The sequence below is a fragment of the Corvus brachyrhynchos genome, unplaced genomic scaffold (assembly GCF_000691975.1).
Source record: "Corvus brachyrhynchos isolate BGI_N302 unplaced genomic scaffold, ASM69197v1 scaffold162, whole genome shotgun sequence".
Lineage (NCBI taxonomy): Eukaryota > Metazoa > Chordata > Aves > Passeriformes > Corvidae > Corvus > Corvus brachyrhynchos.
The window spans coordinates 4,767,547-4,778,529 of record NW_008236696.1 but is presented as its reverse complement, the minus strand read 5'-3'; the positions used below and the strand labels follow the sequence as shown (position 1 = coordinate 4,778,529).

Below are 10,983 nucleotides of genomic sequence, written 5' to 3'. Positions count from 1 at the left end.
AAACTTGGAAATACCCACTTTCCCTGTTGCAAATGTGTTATTAATATATCGCCTCCACACTATTAAATTAAAATGTCCTCCTCATGTTTCCGATCTTACTTCCAGATTTTTAGCCATGTGGCTGGAAGGCAGCAGAGAGTTGAATTAAATGGGTGATTTAGGGACATGTAGCAGTAAAAAATAAACCAAAAGACTTGATCATCTGCCTCACTAAAAATAAATAGCTTTAATTTTTTTAAAACTCTCTTGCTTGTCAGAATTATGTAAATCTCACTGGGATATTGACTGCGTTTGTCATGCCCCTGGAGGAGTGCTCCAAGGTAAGAAAGGATATCAGTTTGCCATCCTCCCACCTGCCATTCCCTAGCCCTGCCTGGAATCGTGTGGACCCTCCTGTCACTCAAGCCAATGAGCCTCCACATGGAAACACATGCACTGTTTTCAAAAGCCCAGCATAAGTAGGGAATAATTTCATATTCTCAGACTGCCACAGCATAAGAATGAATGTGCAGTTTTTTTCTACAAAACTCAGTGGAAAAAGCACTTACCTACAGTGCCAAGAGTGAACTTCGTTTCTCACATCAGAAATATGTCATTGCAGCTGAGCATGTGGGAATCCAGAGAGCACAGCAGGCTTCCCCTAACACTTGCTACTAAATTTCAACATTTAACTCAGCAAGGGAAGGTAACATGTGGAGTTATCATGTGGAGTTCCCCATCAAAGAGACTTAACAACATCACAGAACATGACAGCACCCAGACAAATTGTGCATCTTTAAATGTTCCTGTAAGTAGAAGGAATTAATGTGGCATGTTTCAGTTTGCATTTTTAAACTGGAGCCATGTGTCTGTGGGTACCCTGGTAATGCCAGGACAGCCACTGGCCCTCCCAGTGAGCGGAGCTGAAATTCCCTCGCTGTTCATGGAGATGAGGAGAGGTCAGTGTGACTGCAGGGCGTCTGTTTACTCAGTGAGAAATACCCTGTTTCTGCTTCTGATCCACTGTTTGCTCCTGGGGTTCAGCCCTGCAGTCTCTTCCCAGGTATCCTGCTTTGTTTGTTCTAGGTTCTGGTATGAAGCAATGATCAGGGGAACACCCATATAAGCTGGAAGAACAAACTATAGCATAAGAACATAAAGCCAAAACTCCCCAAATCCTTCCATAGCTGCTAATCTCTGATTTCACAGTTGCCACCTATCCATCTCCAACACAGCTTTCCCACACCCATCAAATTGCACAGGAATGATACTGAGAGAACCATGACATCCCTGCAGGGCTGAAGCAAAAATATCCCACTGTTTAGAGTTGCATGGCAACATAAATAACTTTGACCTCGATAAAAGGGTAAAAAAGTATAACAAATTTAGGAAGGGGGGGTCTCCCATACCAGGTTAGCATAACACAGGGTAAATCAATCAGGGGCTTGAAAACCCTCAACTCATAAAACTGCTCTTGTTACTGATTGCAACATCAAAACACAGAGCAGGGAAAATGCGGAAATGGGGAGGAAAATTTAAATCAATCAAAAACTTCACTAAGACAAAACATCTTATATAATCTTCCCACTGGGAAGAGAAGGAGAATAGATTTTCATGTAACAAATGCTAGTTTTGTCAGTTGATGTACTTCTGGAAGGCACTCAAGTATTTCAGTGGCATAGACAATAGAAGAGCAAAATAGAACAAGAGAGAACAGAACAGAAATAGACTTGGTTGGCTTTGTCTGGGAGAGCTGGTCAAAAATTAAAATTTCCATTTCAGTAAAAATTTCAAAATTCTTGACAACTTTTTATGCTCTTTCAAAGGAAAAGAAAAATAACAGCAGTACAGTTTTTTAAAGAAACTCTAACCAGTGAAAAATATCTCTTAAATAATAAATACTAAATCTGGAAGACCAAATTTCAACCCTCTCAATCTTGCTACATTTCTGAGAAGTCCAGGAAATCGTTTTATCTAAGGTTTTACTAACAGGCATCTGGTTTTCCTGACTCTTGGATTCCCCTAATGTTTTGAATACATCTTTCTACCCAGTGATACCAAATATTTTTACAAAATTCAGTGAGTTATTTCAGATCACAAAATTAAAAATGAAAATAGTTATTTTCATCCTACAGCTAAAAGAAAATAGAGATTAACAGATTGAGATCAGCAAAACTGACTGAAAAGGAATCTCTAGCTGGATATCCAGGACTAGAAGCTCCCAAATTAGATGCCATGTCTGCACACTTTATTTCTCACAGTAAGAAATTTCTCAACTGCAAATAGCACAGCAAACTAGGGCACATGGTCAGCCTTCCTTCTCCTAAAAACTCTCATATTTAATAAAAAGAAATTAATTTACATGTAATATTCTATTATTACAAGCTGGTAAAACTGTTCAGACTTCACAGTTTTACTGCAGCCTGAAATTCCTGGTATAGGGACACTGGGGGACTTGGACTGAAGTGATTCTGAGCCAATTTACGTCTGCTGAAGATTTGCCTGTGTAGTGGAAAGGGGCCAATAAGACTATGCAAATCAATTAGTCTAATTTGTCTTGAGGTTTTTCTCAGACCTCTATGGGTTTTCACACACTTTAGTTTTAAATGCTGATTATACTGTCATTTAAGGGAGCAATATGCTGCCTTGACAAGACTGGTGACTTTAACTTTCTGACATTTTCCCTGCAGACAATTTCTTGGCGTTGCGCGCAGGTTTCTGAGTAGGTGATGGCTATATAGAAGACAGGCCTGATGTTCCAATATCTTGTGAACTCGATGATCCAAAAGTAATGTACTTAATCAAGTGTAAAGCAAAAGGTGATTAAGTTTTGCAGTACTGTACAATGCCTGACTGCTCAGAAATGCATCTTTTGATGTGGTGCAGAGAATTGGACCAGTTCTGTCTGCTTTACCAAAAAATGACATTCTAGTAATCTGAAAAGAGAGCCTCAGAAATCCCCACAAGTGTTTAACTTTGATCCGAAGATTTAAAAAGATGATATTTATCTGTTTGCTTGGTTAATTTACTTGAATTTTAAGCTCAGTAAGGTCTCAATTTGACATCTAGGGAAGTGGTTCTTTGCTTTTTTTCCAGATGAGGTTGAGCAGGGGCAGCAAGTTTCCAATCATCACTAGTTGTTCCAAGCATCCAACCAAAAAAAAAGAGAGAAAGCAAAAAAGAAAACCATCAACTCACCTTTCCATTGTGGTTTATATGAATTATTAAGGACTGAGATTCAGTGGAGCCTCAATTTTTGAGCATAGAATCAATACTATATTTTATATAACAAGGGCAGTAAGCCCAGCTTGTTCTGCTTCCATCACAGCGAAGCCTTGTCAAGTCTCTCAGGCAACCTAACTCACCAGGGCCAAAGTCTCACACCACTGATGTGAAAGATGGATTGAGGTGGATTGAAAACTGGTTGAACAGCTGAGCCTGGAGGCGCTGATCAGTGGCACAAAGTCAAGATGGAGGCCAGACAGTAGTGGTGGACCACAGGGGGCAATACTGGGGTCTAGTCCTGTTTAACATCATCAAGGATCTGGATGATGAGCAAAACTGGGAGAAATGACTGATATGCCAGAGGGTCATGCTGTCACTGAGAGGGACCATGACAGGCTGCAGAACTGGCCTGACAGGAACCCCAAGAAGTTCAGCAAGAAGTCTGAAATCCTGCCCCTGGAGGAGGACATGTAGGAAAATATACTGGGGTCCACCTAGCTGGAAAGCAGCTTGGCAGAAAAGGACCTGGGGGTCCTGGCAGGCACCAAGTTGAGCCAATGACATTCCCTTGCTGCACAGAGGGTTAACAGTAGTCTGACCTGCACTGGGCATAGTATTGCCAGCAGCTTTAGGGAGGTGATCCTTCCCCTGTATTCAGCACTGGTGAGGCCACACCTGGTTTCTGTGCTGAGTTCTGGGCCCAATACAGGAGAAACAGGGACATACTGGAGACAGTGCAGCAAAAGGCCACAAAGGTCACTAAAGTACTGGAGCATCTCCTGTGAGGAAAGGCTGAGAGAGCTGGGACTACCTAGCACAGAGAAGGCTTGGAAGGGCTTAATGGATATAAATACCAGAAGGGAGGGTGCAAAGGGGATGGAGCAAGACTCATTTGAGTGGTGTTCTGTGACAGGGCCAGCGGCAATGAGCACAAACTGAAATAGAAGGTTCTGTCTGAACATCAGGAAACACACCTTACTGTGAGGGTGACTAAGCATGGGCACAGGCTGACCAGAGAGCTGTAGAGTCTCCTTTCCTGGAGATAATCAAAAGCCACCTGGACATGGTTCTGGACAACTGTTTCAAGGTGGCCCTCCCTACTTGTGCAGTGGGATTGGACAAGGTGACCCCCAGATGCCCTTTCCAAAGTCAGCCATTCTGTGATACTGTGATTCTGTGAAAGTCTTGTTCACCTCAGTGGGGTTGAGATGTCACCTTCTGTGCAGGAGCCCATGGAATTCAGCTCATTTTCTTGTGCTTTATAAGAACTATTTGCAGCCACTACTGCAAAATGTGTTACTATGTCTCAGGCATGAAAGAGAGAGAATAGATCTGCACTGAGTTCAGTGAGAAGTTATCTCTGCAACTGTTGCCTCATGAGTGAGGGTGCTGTAAAAGGGACAGCTGTGATGGGCCACAGGTCTGCAGGGAACTGACATCAGCAATCCCACTTTCGGAGGGAATAATTAGGTAGATGCGTGTCAGTCTGTACCCAAAAGGTGAAAGGCTCCTTTGTCATATTACCTGTAGCCAAACTACTTGATTGTGTTTTTAAACTCCTTTCCCAAACATGAAAACCAAATACAAATTTCCTCATACATATCACAAATCACCCAAAACCTGCTAACTGCAAACATTCCGCATTGCACTGAGCATTAATAATCATGTGGGCACATTTCTGATCCTCTGTATGCCCACAAAGGAAGTTCACACAGTCACCAAGAGGGAAGGGCTTGAGTAAGCCTATAGAGAAACTAAGGAGAGGTACAGTAGGCTTCAAAGTATTTCCTTTTTGTCCTGCTTGGTAAAGGGAATACGGAATGTGAGTGACAATGAAGAGGGAAGAAAGAAGATAATAAATCCTGTTTGCTATTTGAGGTTTTAAGTTGTTCTTTGAAACTGGAACCTGAAGTTGACTGAACTGGGTTATATATTATATTTAGGAATATGTAGAGATTGACTGCAGGAATGTTATACATTCTACAGTATTTGCAATTCTGAAGTAGAAGGATGTAACCTAAGAAACTGAGTAATGACCACACAAAATTTATAAATAATATTCTAAATCATTCACTGGGATAATTATATGTTGCTCGGGTGAAAAACAATTTCAATCTGCACGTGGTAGAAGTTCACCTCAATGTTTTCATACCAAAAAAAGGAAAAACGGAATGAAAAGATATATAGGTTAGAAATTGAACTGCGCATTAACAGTAAAGAGTAAAATACTATCTTCCTAAATAAATTTGCTGTGATTCAAAAGATGCCCACAAGGAATACTTAGAGTGTGTTTTTGGAACACCAAACCTCCATTCTTTAATTGTTCCAGGCCAAAGTCAGGAAAACAAATGATCATCCACACAACAGAACAAATGCCAAATAACACCTGCTTTAAGTCATGGAGAAGAAACAGATCATGCTCAGACCAATTTTTTAATGTGAGAGAGAAAAAGCCTTTCTTTTCCCCACAAATCTCTTCAATTTGCAAATCCTAGCATCCAAAACACACCTCACACCACACAACTGAAGCAATTCACCCGATCTTTTTAGTCTCTTCCCTCTCTCCTTCTTCATCATGTAATCTGTCCAAGTGAACCATTTCTATTTACAGTGCTTTCTGTATTCACAGATTCTGGAAGAGAGAGGCGTGACTCAAGACTTCTTCTTCTCCCAAAACTTTTAGCCTCTCTCACAATATCGTGCAAGCTGAGGAGAAATACTTACTATCTAAAGTAAAAAACCCCCGACTTCTAACCATGCCGAAGTCCTTCTACTCATCTCAAACCTGCAGCTAGATCCTCAGCTCTAAAAATGACAACAGAGATTCAGATATGTTAAAGCCAAAAGGGACCTTTACTGTTCTGCAGCCTGATCACTGCCATAACATGGATGGTAGAAACATACTCTGAAACCCCTGCAGGAAAAACATTTCTATGGGTTGGGCCAGTCTGTCTAGCTAGAATCTATCTAGCCGAAGTCATCTCACCTTAAATTAAAGATTGTAAATGCTGGACATATCGTAGATGCTATATTCTGCTGCATAGAATATTTCCTTAAATATATCTTTTAGTTACTCTTTTGTAAATATGTACATTGTGAATGTAAATATAAGATTGGATCCAGCATTCCTAAGCATTTAAGCAGCTAATTTTCCTCTACATTCTCCTTAAAACACTTTGTGCTCTTTAGGATCTTCTGCCAAATCCTCAAATCTGTACAACATATTCCAGAAACATTCCTACAAGATGCCTGCTTTGCAAAATAAAACGCCAAGAACTATTGGACATATTCAGATTATTTAGAGAAAGAAAGAGCTGATGCAAAAGATTTAGGAACTATGCCTCATTTCCTATTCCAAATAAATTCAGTAGCAAAAGTTGCTATTCAATTACATTTACTGTTGAATGTGATCCTTAGAACTACTTAAAATTCCATTTTCTAAATTATCATGTTACTGATCTCACAATTTAAACTGGTGTCTGGTGAGATGTGGGCCCCAACAGAATGTGTCCTGTTTACAAGAAAGCTTAATTAGCACTAGCATCTCTACACATTTAACAGAAGGGATCATATTCCTCTTACATGGACAGTATTTGGTTGGTAGAAGTGTCTAAAAATTGTTACATTTTTTCTGATGCCTTTTTCTTAAGCCGCTTCAGCAGACTTCGCAATATCCTACCTGATAAAATTTACTTTGGCCAATATTAATCAGTCAGCTTGATGTCCTAACATTTACTTTTCTCTTTTGTTGTTTGCAATGGTTCTTGGAACTGGGACAAATATCAGGCGTGTGCTCATGTAAATCTGAGGTATGTACTATATAAATGAGGCCCCAGTTCTTGCTACCTAGCTACCATCTGAACTGTATTCTTAGATCTTTATTTCTGAAAGGGATCAGTTTTCCTCAGGTGCCATGAAGGCACTAGTAGCTTTAATATTGCTTGTTCAGCTTCCAATTCACAAAGCTGTACCAGCAGCTCCCCCTGCTCCCTTGGGCTGTGATGACCCAGAATCTGTAGCAGCGGCTGAAGCTGCTGTGAATTATATTAATGGCCACAGTCATCATGGATACAAGTTTGCCTTAAACAGAATCGAGGATATCCGCGTGGTACCCCAGGTAAGTGAGGAGCTTGCAGGCAGAACACTGTGCTCACCTGGGGATGCTTGGAAATCACCACTGCGAGGGCCTCCAAGGGCTGTATCCTCACATGGGGAAATCAGCATGGCTCTGTTGATTTAAATGGGGCAAGGACACCTGGTAGCAGTGGAGAATCCAGGTCATTGGAATGTATCTCTCAAAGACCAGAACAGAGGGGAGAGAGAAATGTTCAGACATTTTTGTACAATGCAAGAAAGGGCTCAGTTTATAAACGCAGCACGTTTGCTAGGGCAGATCATTCCACGTGCTGATTCATGAGCCCAGTAGCTAATCTGGAGAAAAACTGAGGATAATCTTTGACATGCAGGCAATTATTTATTGGCTAAATACATACCTATCATAACTCCATGCTATTAGTGAATTGTAGTAGGCATTAATTTTACCTAATGTCCCATTGAGCTGCCAAGGGTTCTAAATGGAAAAAACAGTGGCTTATTTTCCCTAAGATCTATTGCCATCATTGTAGGCATCTAGAAAGGCCATAAAAATGGTCATGAATACAATGTATGTGCCAATTCTGAACCTTTGATTCTCTTACAACATGGAAAATAGTCCCAAACAATGACATGAGTGAAACTCCATGGCTGTTTTCTAGTTGTTATGAAAGAGAACATACCAAAGTCATTTAGAAAAGACTACAACAGACATAAATGAGATTAGAAGTGTGTCCAGAGTTACCCACACAAAAACACTGCTGGCATTGCTTTGCTCATATTAATGCTTTTATGCTAAAATGACTTAATGGGTTTAAATGGAATCACTCATGACTCAAACATCAGAATCAGTCTTGGACCTGGGGACTTACGGAACTGGGTCTTATGTTACAGATGCAAAGGAACTGGTGCAGTTCTGTGTAATTCCAAAGGACTAAACGAGACATGTCACTGTTCACTAGTGCTTGTTTGGTATCTGGTTGTAGAAACAGGAAGTTTTTTCAGCAAAAACAAGCTGTTGATTTTTTAAAACTACCCAACAAAATAAAATTAAGTTAACTTAAGAGAACTGACTCACTACATACAAGCTGGACTTTCCAAAATTTATGAGCCTGTTCCTTATTAGCTGGAATAAAATCAATGTGATTATCTTGACTTACTCCAGATCTGTAGTCCTGGCTTTTTATGAAGTTAAATAGTAAGGACCTTTTCAGTTACTCTGCTGTATACCTAGAGCTACCCATGACTGTCAGCAACAGAGACCCCAGCGCAGCCCCAGGGAAGAAATCTGGTGATGTTTTGTGAAGAAATTATGACAATTCCACTGGTTCCTTTTTTTCTTTCAGGGGCCAAATAATGATATCATATTTCTTGAACTTGACTTACTGGAGACCAAGTGCCATATTCTCAGCCCTACACCTCTTGCAAATTGCACAGTGAGGAGCTTTGCAGAACATGTGAGTACCTCAACACTAACTGCTGGGTCCAAAGGTACATGTTCAATATATTGATGCCAGAGGCCAGGCAGACTCCCAAGCAAATGTTTTATCACTGTAACAGCCTATAACCACCCAATCACTTGTAAGCTCCTTGCTGACTTCACTGCCTTCATGCCATGAAAGATTGAACTCCTGGATTTCTTTCATGTCCTGTTATCTGAACAGGACAGATCTCTGCCAACATAACATCCCACATACAGTCCATGAATGCCATGAGGCCTTCTTTCGAGGCTCCAGATGCAGTCCCTTTGGTCAGCCCAGATGTCACTGCCTCATTGCAAACCACAGACAGGGCAGGTTGTGAATATGTGCAAAAATACCCTTCTCTTGGCTACATATGGGTTGTTACCTGGTGCAATTCCACGGAGCCATCTCTTCCTAGTTAAGAGTTCAGATGAGCTATTCCCTTCAGATAGGGCTCTGCCTTTGAAGTAATGCTCAGCTGGAATTTACTGGCCTCAGATATTTTGTTCTTATGCAAGTGTGATCCAGCTGTGAGACGCTTTCCCTGACCAAAGCAGTGGAACTGTTGTCTGAGCCTGCTGTTTCTAGAATGGAGCCCAATTCACAGAGCTCACTAAATATGAATCATGATCTACCCCTGTATTCATCAGGGCTCAGATTCTATCTTCCATCTGGGGGGAGGTAACTCTAACTGTTCCCTCTTCCCAGTGACTCCAGCTTTGCCTTTGACATCTCCTCCCTGCTGGATCATGTTGCTCACACAAGGCAGCACACTCTGCTGTTACCATGGCCACTGACCAGCTGAGATTAGTGAGAATGTTATCAAACAGCTCTGTGGAAGGTCTTAATACATAAGTATTCATATTCTTTGCTCTATATGAGAGATGAACCTGTACTAAATGTCCATAATCTTGCTACCCTGGTACTTTTGATACTTTTGAGATCCAGATTTGGATCCAGATTTTGTAGCTCTGATCTGCCTTTTACAAAATAACAGACACCAGGACATGCTCAGCAGTGCCTTTGCCATCAGACCGATATTGCCAGGAATGGTCATCCAGGATCTGTTCTTTTGAATTTAGTGGCCCTTTATCAGAAAATTCAATTTATCTGAACAATGTAACCCTTTGATTTTTGTCTCTCTCTAGGCAGTTGAGGGTGACTGTGATGTCAAACTGCAGAAGGTGGATGGGACATTATCTGTAGTCGCTAGCAAATGCCACTCACATGCAGGTAAAGGCTTTGTTCTGTAGGTTTGAATCTAAAGGCTGGAGTATTATTATAGCAGTGGTTACAATTCAGTAGCTTTTCTGATTCTAAACTGCTGGGTATAAATATGGCATAAAGGACAACAGATAATGGGTTTTCTAAACCCAGCCCCCCTTTCTGGTTTCATTCCTTTACAAACCCACTCTTTCTCTTTGCTCCTCTTTACTGTGACAATTAAGATACTGTAAGACTAATGGGGGAGCAAGTCCCAGATTTGAGTCTTTTCATTCAGCAGCTTAACCTTAAGAATTTGATTCCTTGTTGGTCTGAGTTTACTTGCACTTGTTGGTCACCAGAGTCCCATTGTCAGATGCAGCTTCTTTACTAAATCCAGCATTTTCAATACTGCCATGGGAAAGCAGATGTCTATTCTGTGTGCTCAGTGTGAGATCTCTTTGCTCTGTACAAGATGTCTTCAGTACTACTGTCAAAACTGATTACTTAAATAACACACACAAACACAACTCCAATAAGTTAAAATATCTTCATTTTTCTACCATTCCTTGTGTGAGCTGAAGCACCTTTTCACTGGTGTCATAGAGAGGTTGCCAGAAAGAAAATATACTAAAAACGGAGTAAGAAGATACAAAATCTGCTATTGAAGTCCACAGCACTTTTCCTTGCAGAAAGATTTAAATGGCCAAGTTGTGTGACACACTGCCATCTATAGCCTGCACTGGAAAAATTCCTGCCACTGTAATTTGGGACAGACTGGTAAACAGTGTTTTGTGTTACTGAGTAAGTCTATAATGTCTTTCTAAAAAATTTACAATCTGATCAAAACATGATCTGTTCCTCCTGCAGACTCCAGTGAAGACATTCTCAAAGTCTGCCCTGACTGTCCACTGCTGGCAACTCTGAACAACACAGAGGTGTTAGGAACGGTGTCAGCTGCACTCAATGACTACAACAGCAAAACCACAGATTCTTACCTCAGACTCCTTGAGATCGGAAG

At 40.9% G+C, this 10,983-nt stretch overlaps 1 protein-coding gene across 1 annotated transcript in view; it reads left to right on the top strand.

Annotated features, from left to right (window-relative positions):
* Positions 1-7,054: 7,054 nt before the first annotated feature.
* AHSG (alpha 2-HS glycoprotein) overlaps positions 7,055-10,983 on the top strand; it is a 7,185-nt gene continuing 3,256 nt past the window's right edge. The window contains exons 1-4 of the mRNA XM_008644513.2: positions 7,055-7,321; positions 8,643-8,753; positions 9,908-9,992; positions 10,833-10,978. Of these exons, the coding sequence (XP_008642735.1) occupies positions 7,118-7,321; positions 8,643-8,753; positions 9,908-9,992; positions 10,833-10,978 (546 nt within the window). The 5' untranslated portion in view covers positions 7,055-7,117. The remainder of the gene's footprint in view (positions 7,322-8,642; positions 8,754-9,907; positions 9,993-10,832; positions 10,979-10,983) is intronic.